The 23,055-nt window shown below is 37.9% G+C and overlaps 1 protein-coding gene across 5 annotated transcripts in view; it reads left to right on the top strand.

Annotated features, from left to right (window-relative positions):
• Positions 1-23,055, top strand: part of PRKD1 (protein kinase D1) — a 336,833-nt gene that overhangs the window by 298,015 nt on the left and 15,763 nt on the right. For all 5 annotated transcript variants that reach the window (XM_059181822.1, XM_059181820.1, XM_059181821.1 and 2 more), the window contains 3 exons: positions 15,124-15,285; positions 15,841-15,939; positions 16,860-17,127. In XM_059181822.1, coding sequence (XP_059037805.1) covers positions 15,124-15,285; positions 15,841-15,939; positions 16,860-17,127 — 529 coding nt within the window. The remainder of the gene's footprint in view (positions 1-15,123; positions 15,286-15,840; positions 15,940-16,859; positions 17,128-23,055) is intronic.

Here is a 23,055-nt window from a genome sequence, read left to right as displayed (position 1 = left end):
TGCTGAGCAGAGAGCCCTATGTGGGGCTCGATCCCAGGACTCTGAGATCATGACCTGAGCCGAAGGCAGTGGTTTAACCCACTGAGTCACCGAGGCGCCCCTAGGTCTTCCACTTTAAAGGCATCTTCCCTCATCCCTTCCCAGGTCATTCCTTAATTTATCTTGGAGGCGCTTGAGTCTCATAGTTTTGACGTTAGGACCTCTCCACTTTGCTGGGCAATTCTCACCCCATACCAGCCAACCCAAAACCAAAGACATGAGGATGTCTTTCCCTGCAAGATACTCTCTCCCTAATTTTGTTTTGCTTTCATTCTTCCAATTGCTAAGGCAAGAACCCTCCTCCTCAATTAATAAAAATATAAAGTCAATCAACGATATCTGCTTTAAGTAATAAGTACTTTCTTGCTTCATTCATACAAGACGATGTACCGAGCCTCTGGGCCATGTAAAAATGAATGAAACCTTTCAAGACGTTTATCATCTATCTGGGCAGTCAGGTACAAGTAACTACAAGTCAGGATAGTTATGGAAGAATAGTGAAAGGAATCATGGATTATGACTGAGGCCAGGATGCTGGAATCAGTTCCAAGAGAAATATGGCATTGGTGAAGTCTTGAAAGATTCATGGGTTTTGATAACCAAAGAAATGTTGGAAAGAATTATTAGGCTGAGGGGCTACCTTAGTAAAATAAATATTCTATGAAAAATGAGTAGAAAAAATTTAGATCATTTTAGAAGAGTAGCTTTCAAACATTTTCTGCATTTTTTCTTCAAAAAGAATTCTGAAAAACTTTGTACCTTATACCTGGGTTGTATATTTTTAAGATGACAACTAGAACTATTTTCTCACTTAAAGAGTTTTAATTTTGTACTATATTAAAAATACTAATATTTTAAAATAAAGCCATTATATCACTCCTTTCCAAGTGTGCATTTGAATCTAATTGTCATAGACATTTGATATACTTAACCATTTAAGAAAATATATGAATGGGCTCTTCTTTAACAATATGATTCACAATATTCCTTGTTTTCTTTGAATATATTACACATTTCCCGCAAAATTGTGTTCTAATGTAATGTGTTTTTATACTTGAAAGCCTTTTATTGGTCCCCTTTCCTAATTATTTACAGTAAAAAAAGTATATATTTTAAATTTCTTGATTATAACACTTTAATAAGTGTTTAAAACATTCTTTTGAGTTCAGCTATCATTACAATTATTAATAAAAACTTTATCCTTAAAATTTTATCTATACTTATTAAACATAAAAAATACAATGTTACTGAAAATACACTATTGAGATTGATTTTTTTTAATTTAGTTCATAAATTGGCGTGTGAATATTACTTGTTTGAATTAGAATTCAGCAACCATTTTCTTTCTTTTTTAAAAACAATAGGAGCCAAGTTAAAAGTCCAAACAAACAAAAACAGTCATTTATCTTCAGAAACTCATTCAGCCCTCTCTCTGCTAATAAATCTATTAAATCTCTAATTTTGATGAAAGCGTGAATTAGAAACTAAGTTACAGATGAAATGATTTCCATGTTAGAATCATTCATTTCAGACTGGCACGGTATTTCAAATTTTCTTTTTCTCCCCATGGCAAGGCATTCTAGTAATATTTGGAGTAAGAAGCATCCGTAGAAAGTTAGAAAAATTATTATGAAAGGAAACATGGGGATGGAGAATTTGAGAACTACACAGATATTTTCAGCTCTGTATTAGCAGTTATTTGTAGACTGGTCTGATTCGTTCATTCATTCCTCATATATTATTGAGTGCCCACCATGTTCCAGGCAGTAAGGTACAGATATAAACAAAACAGATTTTCTTGAAACTATATAAACAAAACAGATTTTCCTAAAACTATGCTCTGTTCACATATCTCATAGAAATCTTTCTGTTCCCCAAGAGTATGCCTACTTGGTTAGGAGACTGCTTGTGGTGGGACATAGTGTGCAGTAAGACCAGGAAATGGCTTTCATGTGAGTTCATAGAGAACCTTAGATATTGTGCCAAGTTGATTGGATTGTATTATGCTTGGGTAATTGTAAATTATTGAAATGTTTTGAAAAAATGTTATGATCAAATTAGCATCTGGAGATGGCATATTATAGAGAAAAATGTCTAAAGGCAAAAAAAAACCTTGTTGGAGACTATTTGCTATTTTCAGCTGGTAGTGACAAAGTACCCCTGTTCCTCTTCTTTCTTGCTATGTTGTTGTCTTGGCTTCATCCTTAACATTTCTGTTGGCACTAGTCTAGACCATACTTTTTTTCTTTTTTTTTTAGATATTATTTACTTATTTATCAGAGAGAGAGAGAGCAGGAGGAGTGGCAGGCAGAGGGAGAAGCAGGCTTCTCACTGAAAAAGGAACCCAGTGTGGGACTCAATCCCAGGACCCTGGGATCATGACCTGAGCTGAAGGCAGACACTTAACCAGCTGACCCACCCAGGCATCCCTTGACCAGACTTTTAAATTCATGACTTGGGCGCCTGGGTGGCTCAGTGGGTTAAGCCGCTGCCTTCGGCTCAGGTCATGATCTCAGGGTCCTGGGATCGAGTCCCACATCGGGCTCTCTGCTCGGCAGGGAGCCTGCTTCCTCCTCTTTCTCTCTGCCTGCCTCTCTTCCTCCTTGTGATCTCTCTCTGTCAAATAAATAAATAAAATCTTTAAAAAATAATAATAATAAATTCATGACTTGATTACTGCAATGGGTGATATTCTGATAGTTTGGTTCCCCACTCCCCTGACCCCACTCTCATCATCTTGCTAACCCTGCCTTTTCCCCTGGTCCATCCTGAAGATCATAGTCAGATGAGTTTTTAGTGGGTTTCCATCCTGTCCCTCCCTAGCTTAGTTTTCTTATTTCATCAAATCCATTTTTAGCATTGTGCATTAATCATGCTGGACCTTATCACTCCTGTTCAACTGAGTCCTTCATTTCTCTTCAAGTCACTGTTCTTTTCATACTCTTAACCTCTGGCCATTGGTCAGCTTTTAATTCCAAGCCTGGATGCCCATCTTGGTTTCCTTTGTTTATCCACCTTTGATTGATCTTTGAGATGTATCAATCCTTTCTGACTGTATTATGCGCTCTTCCATATCTCCTGTTTACATATGGTTTCTAGTCTTCATATAAAGCAGTACTACTTATCAAATACTTCTTATTTCATAATTAGATTATAAAAAATATGAAGGTCTCAGCAACACCTCGTTCAGTTTCCACAATGCCTAGCATAGTTGTAAAAACATTACAAGTAATAGGTTAACGTTTGACAAAATTGTCTTAAATAACATACTGTACTAAACTTTCAGGGACTTTGTTATAAAACTTTTTGCATGAATCATTAAATTTTAGGCTCTAATTAGAAAATTGTGGTATTTGATGAGGGGCAAGAGTTTGTAGAATAGCTGTTAATTGTTCCATATGTTACAGGCTGTCTCAAAAGCTGGATCCTGGGTGGGGGAAATTGGGCTTTGGGTGCAAAAGAAGTCAGAGAATATGTCAGGGCAATACCTTTAAAGACAGAGGAACCTCAAAATCGAGAGGGGATTTGGTAACATCCCACCACTACAATGTGGTGGTGGTACATGGGTTTAGAAATAGAATGAGCTGTATGGGAAGTCCTGCCAGTCAGGAAAATAAGGAGTCATCAAGGCAGCTTGTCAAGATGGATGTCATAACAGGCAGAGGGAGCACTGAGAAGAGTGACCAGAGGCAGCATTCAGAAAACCAGACAATATGCCGAGATGGGTTGTGAGATCACAGTGAGGAGGCTTAAGTGGCACAGCACCTGAAGCACCCCTGTTAGGACCCCAGTCCTAAATGGATTTGAGTCCACAGAAAAAATTAAAGCGATGTGTAAGACAGCATTTAAAGAACATGAGTGCTGGAATCAGATACCTGGTTTCAAAGCTCAGACTTTTAATTTAAGAGTTCTTAGGAGCTTGGATAAGTTACTTGCACTGTCTAAGCCTCAGTTTCCTTCTCGGGAAAACCTCGTAGAGATGTTGTGAGACTCAGATGTGATAATTTTGTGAAACTCTTATCAGTGCCTGGCAGATAGGAAAGGTTACATACTTACTAAAGTAGTATTAGTATTGCCACACTAGGTTGTAAAGTGTATCTTCTAGAAACCAGTTCCAATAACTTGCTGGTGAATTCCCTAAGTAGAGAACCTTGAAACACATTGTTTCATCATAACAAAGAACATGGTTGACTCAAAGCCTAGACTCATGCTGAAACATACCTTAACATATGCCTGGCCCCTGAAGGGCCTTAGTAAATATTTATTGAATAAATTATGTCACCTTGAAGAAGCCCAGGGAATACAGAATTGCAGAGCATGCCAATAAGATAATAAACAATTCCTTATCATTTGTCTAAAAACATGGCAATTTGTCTTCATTGAGCAAGATGAAATATATATATATATAGATAGATAGATATAGATATAGATATATATATATATATATCTTTTTAAGATTTTATTTATTTATTTGACAGAGGGATAGAGAGAGAGCAGAAGTAAGCAGAACAGCGGGCAGAGGGAGAGAGAGAAGCAGGTTCTCCGCTAAGCAGGGAGCCTGATGCGGAGCTCAATCCCAGGACTCTGGCACCATGACCTGAGCCGAAGGCAGCCACTTAACCAACTGAGCCACCCAGGTGCCCCAGAAATATATATCTTATAAGTAAATAGCTTTGTTCTCTTAGTCTAGAAAGATGATCAGGAGGTGGAGAAGAAATGATCATGATAGAAAAGCAGAGAATAATATTGCTAAGTGTGAGTGGGAAAATGAAAATTTTGCAAACTGGTGATTTTTTTTTTTTTTTTTCAGAAAAATCACGAAGGAGCCAATTTTTCTTTCTCTAGAGAACAATTTGCAAAATTTGATTTTTTCTTTAAGTGTGTAGGGAAAGGTTAGTTTATACTTCTGTCAATTCATTTGTTTGTTTATTATATTTCTTCAAATATTTCCTTGTATTTTATTGCATGAACAATTTTCATGAAATTGTTTCTTCAAATAAGACATGTTTTGCAGCTCTAAGATAATCTTGTTATCTTCTGCATGTTCCAAAAAATGAAGCCCAATGATTAGGTTTTTACGTATCTAAAATAGAGGCAAAAAAGAAACAAACATCTATTATAGGAAAAGGAACTTAGAAATTTTTCCAAATAGATATTCTGTTCAGTAAGAAGTTAGTCGTGGTGAAAACTTAGTGTCAGAAAGCCAGGTTCCAAGTCAAAACTATTCCCTTTTGGGGGGTGGGGGTGGAATCATTTTAAACTTTGCTTTCCTTAATTAGGAGCTGGCGTTCATCTGACTTGCTGTACTTGGTTTGCAAGAATGCTTTGGAGAACTAACTAAATTAAATAATATATAAAGTGTTTTTAAAATCAGTGTTTCCCATGATATTTTTGGAAGAACACTAGTCTTTTGAGTTTCTTCATGGAAGGGGATGGGAGTCAAGTTTCCCTCATTAGACAGTTTAGAAAATGCTATCTATGATATCCATGTCTTGAAGGTGAATACAGTCTTTTCACTTATAAAAGCCCCATAATTAGGAACCTATTTAATTTTGAGAATATGCCAATTAAACACGTTTTGCCTTAGAATGCTTACACAAATGTGAAATATCACCAACTGACCTTTTTGCACATAAGGTCTATCTTCTATTCCTGTCCAGTAGACCCTATATACTCGCTCCACTTCCCTTTATCTGATATATAAGACATCAGAAGGATTATGTATCTGCACAGATCATTTAACGGCATAATAGAATGTTATACTTTCTGGAGTGCTGGCATCTAAATATAGAAGCTGGGCTACAGAGATATGATTTGTTAAAAATTACACTTTAAATCTAACACCAAGACTAGATGGGATTTATGCATTCATGTCTCTAGCCAGATAGATTAACAGGAAATAAAAAAAGTATTCCAGATGTGTCTCCATTGCTATGCATTTGATAGCAGATTGGGAAAAAAAAATTTAGATATTTGAGATATTTGAGCTGTTTTTCAGCTTTTATATACAATAAGCACATCTAGATTTACAAATTCCAATTTTTCTATTTTAACAACCATACTTTAAATCTTGCCTTTCTCCAAAACACAAACTGAGTAATAGCATGGAAGAAGGGGGGGGTCATATTTTATGGGTGAAATGTTACTAACACTGATTTTTTTTGAAGGTATTGATCAGTCGTTGATTTTCTGTCTTTGAATTCTTTGTTGTTGGCTCTCAAATATCAACACTTTTTTACCTAGTCAACTTGAAATTCTGGACTTAGTTAGGGATCAAGGGGTAGGCTCCAGAATACGGACAAGATTCTGTCTACTGACGGCCTGTCCCAAGTTTTCCTGATAGAAATCACTCTTTCTCCCCCCAAAATTACAGTATCAAATTCACCCACATATAAACATTAATTTCAGTGGAACCTCAGTGTATCAGTCCAGAAGACAGACTTAGAACATCTAGATTTGGTTGTATTTTTTTTGTTTTTTGTTTTTTTTTTTTTTAAATCTTCCATGTACCTCTAATTTGAAGGATTCTTGGTGATGGATGGAAAATATCACGTATCTTTGTACTATTGCTACCTGATAAGAAGTCAAAAAAAGCTTGAAACAGTATAAGAGAAGATGACAGAAGTGTTTTTGTTTTTTTTTTTAAGTATTGTTTTATATATACTCCCTCCCAGTCCCCGTCCCCCGCCCTTAGCTGCTTCGATTATAGGGAAAGGAGAAGACTCATTATATTTATCATGTGTTTGCAGCAACCCTGGAATCCAAAGCTAGACTGAAGCTTTTCCAGATTTGATAAAGAGAAGAATGACTCAGAGATGTGTGGATAGGCTTATGGGTATACATGAATACAAAATCATGCATCAGACCTCAGCTGATTTTCTTGCTGTGCAAATATTGAATTGGTCCTTTTTCTTTTTCTTTTCTTTTTATTTCTTGGGCCAGTGTTACTTAATAGAATCCCTAAGACTTAAAGCTCTTTAAGATGTTGTTGTCAACTGTTCGTTACAAGCTAGCCACCTGCAAGTTGACTGTTTTGAGAACCAGGCAAGATACAGGCGTATCTCTTGTTTTTAGCAGTTAATGAAGAGGCTTCAACTTACGGTTTTTCTCACAAAATTTTACTATATGAAACTGGCATTAATCTGTGCTAACTACTGCTACAACTAAAGCAAATTACGTTCCAGTTGTGATGGATGGTATGAGCAGACAGACAACTCTTACCAAAACTTGTATGAAGGTCTCTGAGTTCCGAGAATCCAGTTGGTTACATTGATTGTGGCCCCATTGATCTAAATGTCAGCCAGTGACATCTGTATACAGGAGGATGGATTGTTCTATCAGGTCTTGTGGCTGAAGTAATATTGTGTGCATTTATTCCTCTGACATGTTAGTTTTATTTTGTTCTAGGTTATTATGAATGTACCTTTGCAAAAGTTTGCAGATGAAGTTTGCAAAAAATGCTAAAAGATAACTACTTACAGTAGGAGCTCATTTAAACTGTAGACCTTCTGCCAGCTGAGCATGAAATGGGCACACATTTACACACAACAACCAGGTGATCTCATTCTCACCTGAGGCCAGGAGGGCCTTCACCTAGGGTGACACAGCCCTCAGTTCGTTGACCTCAGAGCAGATGCATCTCTGCCATCACTGATGTCTAAGATCACAGTGAGGGGAAGGATGGTGGTGGATACACTAGAAGGTGCAAGTTTGTGGCAGTTCACACTTACCCTTAGCCTCTGTTAGGTGAAAAGCAAAAGGAAAACTTCTTTGCTGCCACTTACTGTAAACTCTCAGGTACCAAACTAGAGAGAAAAATGTGATCCAGATCTTTTTAAAATCACCGAAAATCTGCCTAATAATAATATCAGTTAACTTTTACTATGTACCAGGCATCATTTCAAGTATTTTATACACATTAAATAATTAAGTCCTAGTCACATTTCCGATTTAGGCACATTATTCTTATGCCATTTTACATACAAAGAAATGGAAGTCAAAAGCTGGGAAATGCAGAGCTCCAATACACTCTGGCAGTCTGTCTCCAAGGACTGTACTCCTAAAATTATGTTCCACACCTTGAGACTTTCCTTGTAGTCATGCCTGCTCCCGGCTAAAGCAAAAATGGAGAAAGAGAAGGGAGTCCAAAAGTCTTCACTACAACAAGAAGGCGGAAGTGCATTGACCCTTATTATCTGAAAAGTCCATTTTAATTGCATTATTTCTCATCCTCAGGACAGTAATGAAATCCTAAGAAATTTGGTTTTCATAACTCATGTATCCAGAGGGAGTAGAGGTTGGCATGGAGGAAAAGGGATAATTTAAAAGGAACGTCGTGATGGTGGCCTTCAGCTGCTGCTCCTTTGCTTCTCTCTTGCTGATGACTCTTGCCTAGTGGCCTTTGAGAATTAGCTGAAACTATGAATATCTCCTTATTGAGAATTAGATATAAAATAAATACAAGTCACCCAAGTAGCAGGAAAATTATGGGTTTCTTCCTACCAAAGATGCTGAGGTCTTTACCTGAGCAGTGACCAAAATTTGTATATTTTGAAGGAGTGAATGTCTTTGTCATTCCCTTGAGACTTCAGAAAATCACTTTTCAACTCACACCAGTGGTAGCATCTCTTATATTAGTCATTAGGGGATGAACTCTGAAACTTTCAGAGACCAGGTGGTTGTTAGAAATGAGAGGAAAGGGAATGTTTAGGGTGACTCAGGTTTCTTTCTTTCTTTCTTTCTTTCTTTCTTTCTTTTAACCTACAGCATTTTATTTTATTTTAAAATTTTTATTTATTTATTTGACAGACGGAGATCACAAGTAGGTAGACAAGCAGGCAGAGAGAGAGGAAGGGAAGCAAGCTCTCAGCTGAGCAGAGAGCCTGATGTGGGGCTCCATCCCAGGATTCCGGGATTATGACCTGAGCTGAAGGCAGAGGCTTTAACCCACTGAGCCACCCCGGCACCCACCAGGCACCCCGTGACTCAGGTTTCTGACCTAGATGGCAGGCCATTTACCAAGAGAGGAAACACCAGAAGAGTAAGTTTGGATGGAAAGACACTGATCCCATTGTTGGCATCATTCATTTACATGAACAAACCTAAAAGACACTTGGATAAAAGATTCTGGAATTTAGGGGAGAGAGCTGAGCTTCCCTTACCATTTTGTTTACTAGGTTTACTGAGTCTTCTTATAATCATCCGCTTTCTACATTCACGTTTATAGCATCTCTCTGGGAATTATATGCTATTTCCCCTTTATAAGACATCAAAAGATGGTGATTTCAAGGGGCCTTAAATGAAGTATGGATTGAAAAAGAATGCGATTGGAAAATGGATAAGAAAGTGTGCTCTTCTCTCAACCCTGGCAAACGGGCAGTAATGAGAATTAACAAAGCCATTGCCACAGTGCTTTACTTCTGAGAAAGGCACCTCACGTCCCCACCAATACCACTGTGTAATAGCACATGCGTCCTTCTGTTTGGCATGCCATTTATAATTTAGACCTTGTACTCATCACTGATTACACCGATTATATCTCTCTGTCTCATTATGAACTAAATCATTCAGATGTTTGATAGAAAAGTAGGCAGAAGTCCCCATATTAAGGCTGTATTACTCCTAAATAACTTGTTAAAAAGATAAGTTGATTCTAATTCTCCCCTTTCCTCCCTCTCATATGTTTGAATATAATAATCCTGAAGGCAGGATAAAGAAGGGGAAAACATGATACCTTTAACTTATCACAGCTAAATATTTGGAATGAATACTCAACTTCAGAGTTGAATATTAAAATAAAGCAACACTATTAGAATTAAATAATATAAGTACTAAGGAAATATTGCTTAACATGAATCCAAAAAAATATAGAATAGAATGTATGCATACACTAAAAATGTTAGTTAGTTAAATCCTTCTTTTTTTTTAAGATAAAATATCGTAACTTTTATAAAAACTTTTGCTTTTAGTGATGAATTTCCATTGATTACATAAGAATTTTCTAGGCAGGTTGAATCAGGAAAATTTTTGTCTTGATCTCCAAATGGTATTTCCTCCAGACTTCGGAATAATTTATATTCACCCCATGGATATGTCATCAATCTGTTAAGTGTGAATGGACACTATTCTTTCCTGTACTTGACCAAATGTTTCATTTCCTGAAAATTAAGTTACTTAAATGCAACAAACAGATGGCCAGAGAGTCCAGTAGTAGATTATTCTGCCATGAAATTTATTATCTGAATTCCTGAGGTAGGCCTGAGAAGTTAGCACAATTCTTTCTGAACACCAGTCTGCCATAGTGTTTTGGTCATCAAGACACTTTTAAGTTAATTCAGTTACTTTGGACATTAGTAGGAAAAATTGAGAAGCTATTTCATATTTTATATAGAAGAGTAAAATTGTGAACAAGTGACATGGACTACTTGGGTTGAAGCTTATCTCAGAGTTACCCTTAAGGAATTAAAAAGGTGATATGAATTGTAATAGAATATAATGCCTTGAATTTTTTTTTTTTAATTTCCAATCTCCAAATATTATCTTCTCTAGAGTGGAGAAGTATTCATCAGTATAGTATGGAGGATGTGGATAAATAAGGCATGATTCTTTCTATTCTCTTTTCTTTTGTTACTGCCAAATACAAAAACAAGTTTGGTCATTTGGTTCAATGCAAAAAATATAGCTTATGAGTGAGCATCTATGATGCCTTGTCTCAGCTACACATGATAATCTTTAAAAATGTCAACTTGTTATATATCAGCTCTGCAGGGGGAAAAAAATCTTTCCTCTTGGAAAGATTTTTCAACTACCACTCAATCTTCTCTTTAGCCAACCCATAAAGCATAAAGGTTTTTATAAAAGAGCAAGGGCCAAGTGCAGCAAACGTATTAGTCTAAACTTTTCTGAAACATCTCTACCAGTTGTGTATACATGACTTTTAGTTCAGTGTTAAAGAATTTTTTTTTAATTTTTTTTTTTTTGACAGAGATCACAAGTAGGCAGAGAGAGAGGAAGGAAAGCAGGCTTCCTGCCGAGCAGAGAGCCCGATGCGGGGCTCGATCCCAGGACGCTGGGATCATGACCTGAGTCGAAAGCAGAGGCTTTAACCCACTGAGCCACCTAGGCACCCATGTTACTGAATTTTTTATCAATCTATATACCTAACTATAAAGTCCTTTATTAAAAATAACAAAATTTTCCCTTATCCCTTTCATAAAGATGTTAGTAGGGGACGTTTCAGAGTCCTTCAGAGTTTATAGATAAGTAAAGTTAACAAGATAGTTGACAGTGAACAATCTCCTTAGTCTGTTCCATACTTTTGGCCTAAAACGTTCTGGGAATACATCAAAGAGATAAGCCCATTTAAGTCCTCACCTCTATATAGGGGCTCCTTAAATCATGTTGTAGAATAGGGAAAAGGAAAAAAGAAATACTGACATAGAACGTTAGTATTTTTAAGACCTCACTTACTTAGAGGAATGCAAGTAGAAGAAGCACATGAGAAACCACCTTGCGTTTATATTTGGATAATTTAGGTAGGAGAGCTTCCTGGCCATTTCCTGACTCCCCTTCTCCCCTGTCCTTCCTGAGCCCCTTTACATTGATCTTCTTCACACTCCAGTTTTCCTGGGTCTACATGGGAGACCCCTTGCCTTGCTATCTTCTATCGGTCTCTTGCTTTCCTAATCATTTTTCCTGCTCCTCACTCAGTCAACAAGGCCTTGGTCATTTAAGAAAGCAAAACTCAGAGATGCATGGGTGGCTCAGTGGGTTAATGCCTCTGCCTTCAGCCCAGGTCATGATCTCAGGGTCCTGAGATCGAGCCCCACATCGGGCTCTCTGCTCAGCAGGGAGCCTGCTTCCCCATCTCTCTCTCTGCCTGCCTCTCTGCTTCCTTGTGATTTGTCTGTCAAATAAATAAATAAAATCTTAAATTAAAAAAAAAAAAAAAAGCAAAATTCAGAGATGCATGGGTGGCTCAGTGGGTTAAGCAAAGCCTTCGGCTCAGGTCATGATCTTCAGGTCCTGGGACTGGGCCTTGATAAGGCTCCCTGCTCAGTGGGAAGTCTGCTTCTCCCTCTCCCTCTGCCTGCCACTCCCCTTGCTTGTGCTCTCTCTGTCTCTCTCTCTCAAATGAATAAATACAATCTTTTTTAAAAAAGAAAGAAAGAAAGCCAAACTCTTCAGAATACTGCTTAAATGCTTAAAGTTAGAATAAATTTTAAAAAGAAGCAGTTCAGAAGATATTCACAGAGGAAGGTACACTTAGCACATTTCATAGTGGACTTGCCCCAGGAGAAAAATAACCCAGGCAGGACTCTCATGTCACTCTTTTTTTTTTTTTTTTTTTTTTTATAGATTCTATTTATTTATTTGAGAGAGAAACACAGCAAGAGAGGGAACACAAGCAAGGGGAGTGGGAGAGGGAGAAGCGCTGAGCAGGGAACCTGATGCAGGGCTCGATCCTAGGACCCTGGGATCATGACCTGAGCATGCTCTAAAAGTTAATGGGAAAAGATTCTAGTTTTTGTTTCTTGATTTCTTTTTTTTTTTCTCTTTTTTTTCTGACTTTATTTAGTTCTCCATTTATTTTTAATTTATAGAAAACAATGTTTTTATGTTATTTCTTTTCAGTGTTCCAGCATTCATTGTTTAAGCACCACACCCAGTGCTCCATGCAATACGTGCCCTCCTTAATACTCACCACCAGGCTCACCTAACCCCCTACTCCCTCCCCTCCAAAACCCTCAGTTTGTCTCTCAGAGTCCACAGTTTTATGGTTTGTCTCCCCTTCTGATTTCCCCCAACTCACTTCTCCTCTCCATCTCCCAATGTCCTCTGTGTTATAATTTTTATATAAGATGCCATATATGTTAAAATGTACTTTAAAAATAACATCAGAATGCTGGAAAATTAAAATTAAAAATATACTCAGTGTGTATGACATACTGTGCAGAAATACATCAGTTTCCTCACAGACATCAATTCAATTTAAACTTCACCAAATAAATTCAATTTTAATTTTGCTTAGTATTGATCCTAAGTGAGGTTAGCTCAGGCTCTTAGGAGAGTTATCTATTACAGCAATCACCACTCCGGAGAGCCAAAGAAACAATTGAATCAGAGAAACTGTTTGCAAATGGCCAAATTGATAATTTTCAAAGAAATGGACTCTAACACAGAGAAAGTATAAGCCCTATGAGCAAAAGGCAGATGCTTAACAACTGAGCCACCTAGGCACCCCTCTCATGTCATTCTTAGACCCTTTACTGACATCATTGATTTAAAAGAGGATAGCTAAAATGCCCAGATTCCCCAGAGGCTGATGATCTTTCTACCTGGTGTGGCTTCTTTGGATCCAGGAAGTGGATTCAAGACCATGTGACAGCCTGGGCATGGGTTCAGGTACGAGCAGTGCTATCGTTGGTCTTCCATAATGCATATCAAATGCATCCATGGAGTCATTTGTTAGCAGCTCCCACTTAACGATCTGGCACCCCCATGCTGGCCAAAGCCCCAGCAGCTGTCCAGTCTTATTTGTAATCAGTCAGGACAAATAAAGTAGCAGTTTTGGTCATCTCATCCTCCCCCTCCCACCCATGTGCTTCAGCTCTGACTCTGGAGGGCTAGTCTATCCCGAAGTAGCCAGTTTTGACCAGTTAACAGTGTGACAGTTTCAAGGACAGTGACTCCAGCCCTCTGGAGGTGAAAGGCTTTGGGGTTGAGGGGTAGACATCAGCTCAGACCACATTCAGAAATTTGTTATTCCCTGACCACATTAATGGTGACAGAATTGGGCACCAAGGCACCAAAATCCAAAAGACCCATCAGATGTATGAGGTAGAGATCAACACGGCCCAAGTAGGGGCAGGGCATCCTGACAAACGGGTCGTCATCATGGGAGCTTCTGCCAGCCTCCGTATCCAGTTCACGCCAGGCTCTCCTTGCCCATGGGCAGAAGGAGGACAGCAATGGTACAGACTCACCTGTGGTCCCTTCTGCTGCTCACCAGCCAGTATCCATCTGTGAGGTCTAAATAGCAAGCTGTCTGCGGTTTCGAGAAGTTTGTGAGAATTTCATTTTACATGCACTTTTATCCCTGATGGAGAATTTTTTTTTTTCTAAAATCATTTATTTATTTTTTTCTCTGTTCAGCTGTTCGTGCATTTCAGTGAGTCCCTGATTTTTTTCTTCAGGTAGTTTATGTTCATGATGATTTTTTTTCTTTTTGTTTCTCATTGAAATGTAAGTGGAATGTATAAGAGTTCTTTTAATGTTAGGATTTTGTTGTTGTTGTTGTACCCAGAAGAAAAATAAGATAAAGGTCAGATGATCGAAGGCTTTGTTGATGACCCCACAGCCACATTCAGACTGAAGCATCCTCCTAAGGGTCCATCTAATGTTAAGAGTAATTTTACTTGATATATGTGACAATTAACATGTCAAGCCAAATGCAACCTCTCATGAGCCATTGCTTTATTGTGGAAATATTTATTGAGTGCTTGAGAACCACACAGGACGACCACGTAGCCCAGGGTACCAAACAGAATGTGAACTAAATAAATTTTTTTTTTTCACGGTTTTCCTGGCAGTCTTCACTCTGTGTTAGAGCACTGATAGAGCGGTTCCGAAAGGTTTATGACTAATGTGCTTCTTCAGTGCCGTCAGATGTGCTGCAAGTACAGATTTCATCTTGTCGACGTTAACTTTCTATCAAGGGTGTAGAGATGGCCTGGTATGCTTATTTAGGGTGGTGTGCTTAATATTGGAGATGATCCTGCGAAATTCGGATTTCTCAATATGGCATTCTAATTAAAACCTAATTAGCAATTCACTGTGCTGGAACTTAGGTTTTTCAGCGTAGAAAAAAATAATTTCACTCTGCATAGAAAGTAAAGATATATTTTTTGGAGACATTAGAATTTCAAAAATATAAGGCAGCACATGTGGAATTCAGAAATGTTAAGAATCCAAAGTGTGGGTTTCTCCATAGCTTTAAGCTTGAACAGTTTTATATAATCAGTGAGCTTGCCAAACAGTATCAAAAAACTCATTTTCTTCAAGTGCTTTATTTATCTTTAATAGAACCTTCATCACCCTGGTGTTGTAAATTTGGAGTGTATGTTTGAGACGCCTGAAAGAGTGTTTGTTGTTATGGAAAAACTCCATGGAGACATGTTGGAGATGATCTTGTCAAGTGAAAAGGGCAGGTTGCCAGAGCACATAACGAAGTTTTTAATTACTCAGGTAAGAAATCAATTAGAGGCAGGAAAAAAAAAGATAATATTCAATATCAAATGTTACCACTGTTTTACTGCAGCTTCCTAGCCTTGTTTAGTCCCGAGTCCCAAGTCTGACTTACACTCAGAAAGGTGGCGGGGGGTTTATTGTATTATTTTATTTTTATCTGTGGTCTCCAGAATCCAGCGTACCAAGGGAGTCACGCGTGTGCAGGCCCTTGTATTAAAACTACTCATGAAACTTTCAGTTGCACAGTGGCTGAGTCCTGGTTCTTTGAAATGATTCAAGAATGGATGCCCCTGGAAGCTAGTCCTGCCATCTGTTATCTACACCTGTCTTGGTTGCTGTATCAATACCATAATAGGCCACTCTTTCCACTGACGTTTCCTTAGAAACCTGCCATGTGAATTTAGCTCATTTCCGTGTCTTGCGTATACAGAGGCTTAACTGTTCACTGTGGGTTTTCTCGTGGCCCCTCCAATTTATGTCCTAGTAAAAAAACATTTTGAAATAAACTCATAGACCAAAATAAGATTATCTTGATGATTTTCTTCTCTCTAGATACTTGTGGCTCTGCGGCATCTTCACTTTAAAAATATCGTTCACTGTGACCTCAAACCAGAAAACGTGTTGCTGGCATCGGCAGATCCTTTCCCCCAGGCAAGTCTGAAAGCCTCTCTCAGCAAAGCCAGCTGACGGCAGCACCAGTACTGGCTCCCCTGCGATATTTTTTTCTCAAAAGCTTTATTTGTTTCACGTTTTACCTGTTCGTTTTCATTCCCTTGCTTCCTTCTTAGATCTTGGGGACTACGGCTTTGTTACTCTGGCTTCTCGGTTCAGCCTCCCCGAGTGCAACAATGAGCCTTCTCCTTGTGCTCATTCAGCGGCCAGTGTAGGCACAGCCTGCAGCAGGGGCAACCCCAGGCCAGTGCTGAAAGCTGGGGCCAGAGAGGGTGGAGAACACTTCCCAGGGACTTATTTAAGTTCAGCGTTGTTCTGAGGGACAAGGGCAAACATTTCTGGTTTTCCTCATCTCAGAGGATAGAAAACTACTGCACATCTCCCCAGGGAATCTTCTATCTGACATGACCTAAGGCGACTGTCCACCTTGCTTCCCTGACACCTTCAGGTCCTGTCTAGGTTCCCATGCAGACCTGAGTTTGAGGATTATTGTAGGTAACATGACGGGTCCCTGTGCTGATCCCTTAACCTTTATTTATAATAAGACCTTGTGTTCAATCTGTCACTTCCAGATTTGTGTGATGTTTTTCTGCCTGGTAAAAGAATATTACCCACTTCTGAGTATACATATTTTCACATTTATCTCTTGGTTTTGGGGGGGAAGGAAGGGTGAATGTTTAGGTGATTTTTTTTTATGAATGAAAATATACTTTTGTAGCAGTACTTCAGCCACTGTCTTCAAGTATATAAAATGGAAAGTAGCTATTATTTCTGTCATGCATGAGAAGTCTATAAGGATATGCAAAGTATTCTAATTGTCTTTGGTAGACCTGGGCTAAGACACACATAGACACACAATCTCTGACTTTACCATTTCTGTAAACCATTATTACCAACAGGTGAAACTTTGTGACTTCGGTTTTGCCCGGATCATTGGAGAAAAGTCTTTCCGGAGGTCAGTGGTGGGGACCCCAGCTTACCTGGCTCCTGAGGTTCTGAGGAACAAAGGCTATAACCGCTCTCTAGACATGTGGTCTGTTGGAGTCATCATCTATGTAAGCCTAAGTGGCACGTTCCCTTTTAATGAAGATGAAGACATACACGACCAAATCCAGAACGCAGCTTTCATGTATCCACCAAATCCCTGGAAGGAAATCTCTCACGAAGGTAATCTGCCATTCATAAATGATAGTGGTTTAATGCTTCAGTGTTACACTATTAATTCAGTTGTGAATTACTAAATTGTTAAATGTTCATTGTAAATTGTCCAGTGGAGCAGAGGCATAAATTAAGGTGGATTGGGAAGGAGTAAAGCAAATGGAGACCAATAACATCTTCTGATGAAGTGTACATATTTTATAGACAAATTGAGTGATACATATTAAGAGGTAAATGAAACAAAAAAAACAAAATATTTTGGCATATTGCCTTAGAACTTATAATCATTGGTGTAATGGAAATGGCTAATCTCTAATAGGAGTAATCTTTACTAACCATATACTTGTTTCTTTATTCAGCACTTAAATCTCTTATGGACACAAGAACTTTGATAGTGATATTTTAATTATCATATTATATATTAGCATGCCAGTTCTTTGTGTGCTGATTTCCTTCATGTGACATTCTTTAGCCATTTCCCTGGTATTCTATTTTTAGGTTGTTCCTTTTTGATCCTTACATATATAATTACTATGTGTATCTCTGATTGATTTATTTAGGTTAGATTGCCTTGGCAATGTTGCATTATTTTAAGTTAAATTCTTAAAAAATCTTTCCTTCTTAAAGAGAGAGAGTTTGTTTGTTTGTTTTTATTTTTTTGTCAGAGAGAGAGAGAGCACACATAAGCAGGCAGAGTGGTAGGCAGAGGCAGAGAGAGAAGCAGGCTCCTTTCAGGACAAGGAGCCTGATGTGGGACTCGATCCCAGGACCCTGAGATCATGGCCTGAGCTGAAGGCAGCGGCTTAACCAACTAAGCCATCCAGGTGTCCCGAGAGAGAGTTTTAAAAGTGGCAGGGGCAATCAAGGCAGAGAAAATGTCATATTCAGCACTTTGGAATAGAATTCCCGATGAACATACTTTATTTAAGTATTTATTTAATTCTCACAACAACCCCATAAGATAAGTTTTACTATTATACCTGTAATTCAGGTAAGAGCACTGAGGCAAGAGAAGGGACACCACAGGCCAAAATGACAAAGCTAATAAGTGGCAGATCCAGAATTCATACACAGACAATCTGTGCGTACATCCTTTAACCATGGTTTAATGACTGGTCCTTCTTTAGTTTTCAGGCCACATCTAGTTCTAAGTTCATTCAGATTTTTCATCACTTAAAAAGGCAAATACAGTCATAGATAAACATCTGTTTGACACCTGTTACTGAGTGTGGTGATGTAGGAATCGGAAAAGAGTGTATGTAAACTGCCTGAGATAATTACGTTCTGAGGCTATGGTTGGTATTAAAAGGCAAGAGCTATACATTATCAGGACTTTGAGTTACTATTAGCAACAACCCTTTGACATCTCTAATTAGTTGCAAATTATAGCTGGATGAATATATCTTAAAGGAATCTGTGACCTACAAAAGAACTATCATGTAGCCAAAGCACTAATGAAATATTTAGGATAATTTAACAGAGGCAAAAAGCAAAGTATCATTATGTTTCCTTTCTAGAAAGCAGAAAGGTGGGATTATCACATAAATCTTGTGACAAGTATCCTTGTTAGGAAACACTACCTTTAAATATGGTTGACCATTATGCTTGATACCTGCAATCCAGAAATCCAGTCAAATGACTTGACATTGTTACCACAGTACAAATCTGGAATACCTCTGAAACCAGTCAACATTGTCCTGTTATGCAGGAATCGGAGGACATTAGGAAAAGAGCCTCCACATTTTAAAATCTTTTTCTTGGAGTAGTGGAGTAAATGACGTTCCCTCTCTGGTACCATGGAAATGCTCTGGCCTAGCTGCGTCGATACAACCGATTGAGGCCAGAAACATACAGCTACAGATTGTGAATGTTTAATTATCACTGATAGTAGATACCAGAGACCTAAATATTAATGCCTCAATGAACTGCTGTTGGGAAACCACATATATATCTATAGATATAGATATATCTATATATCTCCAAAGGACAAAACATAAAATATTTTTCAAGGAACTTAAAGTTGAATGGAAAGATGTCAAGTCAAAGGAGGAAGAATCACTGTGGCTTTGACTAGTCACACTAGTATTTTCAGAGGAGATGGAATTTAGGCAAGTCACGAAAATTTGCAAAGAAAGAGATGTAGCATTTCAGAAAGACAATTACATGGGCAATTTAAAAGACATTTATATTTGACCAGGAAGTGCATATTTTACTTGCTGTACATATTTCTATATGCCGAAAATTTCCTACCACTGAGACAAAGTGATGTGGATTCCAGCTCAGGTAGAACCTCACTTTTCTAAACCACTCAAGTCAGTTTGGGAATTAACTGGCATTTCTCCTCAGTATCTTCTTCTGACTCATCCTTGCCTTTGAGGCACAAGAGTTGTACTACTTGCTAATTGAGGCTCTAGATGGCAAATGAGTTACCTAGCTGCTGGTGTATGAACAGAACTAATAGTTGAATATAAAAAAGTCAGTTAAAGATGCCTTAATACAGCTGAGATGTTATAGAAGTAGTTACAGGCCTGGAGTCTGTCCCACTGTCTGGTGGAGAACAAACCATTCTCTCATGAAAAGTAATAATGGGCTGGTACAACATAATTTCAAGCACATGGGATCTGAGAAATACACAAACAAACTAGTATTGGCAAAGGATGGTCACAACTGATCTTAGTGAATTTTTAGTCTCAGTATACTTTAAAACCACACCAAGAACCCTTAACAATCCGTATACAAGGAAATAAAATAAAGCACTTCAGGGGCTCTAAAATCAAAGGTAAGGAGCAACAGTCCAACAGTTCAAGTTATCATGCTGCCTGCCGTTCTAATTAGCCGTCAGTTAACCTTCTTCGAGCTTCGATTCCTTAACTGTACCACAGAATAATGATTTCTGCCTATAGAATGAGGTTGTAACAGAGACTGAATGAGATAAAAGGATGGGAAAAGCATCTACAAAGGCAGGTGAGGGGTGAACCAAGGACTTCGAGTTAGGAGGAGGCTAGAACACTAAGCTAAGCAGTTGCTCTGGCGGGTAACCAAGAATTGATTGTATAATTTTAAGAAATTATATGCAAACTGATGTGCATGTTTCCCAAGTATTCTTCAGACATATTGGTAGTTGTATTTTTTTTTCTTGGTGTGAAAATGCAAAAGAAAAAAGAAAGTTGTAAGGTCTTTTAGCATACATAGATGTGTCAGATGAAAAAATTCCTGGATCCTGCATTTTTTTTTCTATTGGTGTAGAATTGTACCTGATATAATATAATATATATATTGGAGTGCTAGACTTACCATTGTGCCATTTGAACCTCACAACAGTCCTCCAATATGTAACTTATTTTCGTTTCTGTAATAGGCAGAAACCAGAAAGGTTAAGTGCCTTGCCTAAAGTCACACAGTGGTAGGAATTGGACTTGAAGTTACTGCCTTCATTCTTTATATCATACATTGTTGTACATGAAAGGGTGCTTATTTCTCATGGCTTGATGTTTAGGACACTATAGAGAATATTTTAAACTCATTCATTATTTTTGCTATGATAATATAATAAGCCAAGTACTAGCATTCTAGAGATGTGCTCACTAATAATTTAGCAGTGAATTAATTAATCAGGACTCTTGTGTGCAAATAATAGAAACCTATAACTAACTTAAGCAGAAGATAATTTATTGACTCACACAACTGGGAAGTCCAAAAGGTGAATCTCATCTCTTTGGAGCCAGCAGTTCAAGTGTCCTATTCCTCCATCTCTCATCATCTCTGCTTTACTTTATGATGGCTTCCTTCTCAGGTGGACTCTTCATGTGGTGCCAAGTGATCCCCAGCAGCCCTAGGTTTTACATGCTACTCATTGTACATGATCTCAGAATGGAAGAGTAATTATCTCTCAGTAGCCATAGAGTCTCTGAAAGGGGCACTGATTGGCTCTGCTTAAATCCCGTAATACCCTGGGAACAATCCCATTGTCACCGCAGGAACCTGGCTTTGATTGGCCATATAGATGATGGAGAGCCTCTCCAGTTTGGAGAGAGTAAGTTCCTGCAGGGAAAGGATAGTAGGCGAAAAACAAACACAAAAGCATTAACAGATGTCCATTATAAAAATAGATTTTTTTGTGTGAATCAAGGTATGATTTGAAAAATGAGAAAAAAAATTGAGGAAAACTTCACTGACCAAATGTTACAGGTAAAGGGGAGATAATAAAATTAAACTTTCAAAGAAAAAAATAACAATAGCTAGCCCTTCTATAACATTTGCATTATAGCCAAGCACTCTATATATATGAACTCATTTACTCATCCCCAACCTTTGAATAGATACGATAATTGTTTCTGTTTGGAAGATGAAGTGCTATAGACCCAGAGGGTTAAGTGACTTGCCTAAGTGGGGCCAGGGTGCAAATCCTGTCAGCTAGCTCCAAGGTAGAGGCTCTTATCTACTACATTTACAGCCTCTTGATTATCCTAATGGATTTTGCCATGCTGTCCCATTAAATTTTTAATATGCTTTCAGTAGCTTAGAGCTACAGTAGAAACACAATTTTCAATAATGTCTTAAAATACAGGGAAACAAGATCATGTTGTGATAATGACCTGAGTTGAGAGCTCTTCCACTTAGAGTAATGGTGACCCCATCCAAGTTACTTACTCTCTTAGGTCTCAGTTTTCTTGTCTGAAATATGGTGACAGTAATTCCTAATTCACTGGGTTTTATTAAGTACTAAATGAAATCATACTGGAAAGTGCTTAGCCCAGTGATTGACATAGCTAGAGTACCTTAAATATATGAACACTTTCTGTTTTCCAGCCACTTTACATGATAGGTGTATTTGTCTATATATATGTATTTAGCTATACACACACACTTGTATATAATTACATAAAGTTATATGTGTAACTAAACACATATTTAATTACAGTTATATATAGGTATTTATATATATTTAACCAAATAACACATTATAAATACAGCTAAATAAGAATGCATGTATACATAAAACACTCCAGAATGAATCACATGATTACAACTAATTACATAAGAGAAGACTTTTGGTAATCATGAGATGGGAGTTTGAGAATGTTACAGTTCATTCGAAGCCAGTGTTGTGTGTTTCATCTTGTTTCATGTCGTCATTGTGACTACTAGATGGGTGTTTGACACCATCCAGTTTCCCCATCCAGTTACCCATCAGTGATCAGCTTTATCATATACTAAGTTCAGTTTGGCCCTCAACACATTCATCCTATGACCTTTCTCAGTTCCTATATACCTATATACCTATTTTAAAATATTTACTTGATTAGGCAAATTTATCTTATGGAAAGAGAAGCCCATTTTCCCTTAAACATTTTTTAGATAATTGGGTGAAACTAAGGAAAATGATGACTTACCTGATCATGCGTCAATATGCCCTTCCTTTCATTGCATTTTTAGCAATTCCAAAAGAACAAGAGATAGATCAGGCTATTCTCCATGTTTACCACATTTGGTACGAAAATAAGGGTAAATCTTGGATGGACATCGCCAAAACATCAGAAAATTACAAACAAGACTCTGTCTATGATTTAAGAAGTAGATAACAGGAGTGTAGAGCTTAGAAATAGGAACTGGAAAAACTAGCTAATAGAACACAGGAATATTGGCAAGGCAAGGGATTTCTAATAATTTTGCCAAAGAACCTTCTTGATTATGGCTCATTTTAAATAACCCGTTGCAGTCTAGCTCTAGGACTATAGCAGGCATTTTTTAACTTTGGCATGCCAACAATTTCTAGTTAAAAATGGAGATTCCCAGTCTCCATCCCCATAAATAGCAATCCCGCCCTGAGAATGTAAAAAGTCCATGGATCACACTTTCAAAAACGCTGCTCCAGAGCCTTGATCCTCTGAAAGATTTGACAGCTGAAAAGTGTTCTAAATTTTTTTTTCTAAAACA

The sequence above is a fragment of the Mustela lutreola genome, chromosome 7, assembly GCF_030435805.1.
Source record: "Mustela lutreola isolate mMusLut2 chromosome 7, mMusLut2.pri, whole genome shotgun sequence".
Taxonomy (NCBI): domain Eukaryota; kingdom Metazoa; phylum Chordata; class Mammalia; order Carnivora; family Mustelidae; genus Mustela; species Mustela lutreola.
This window is presented reverse-complemented; position numbering and strand designations above follow the sequence as displayed.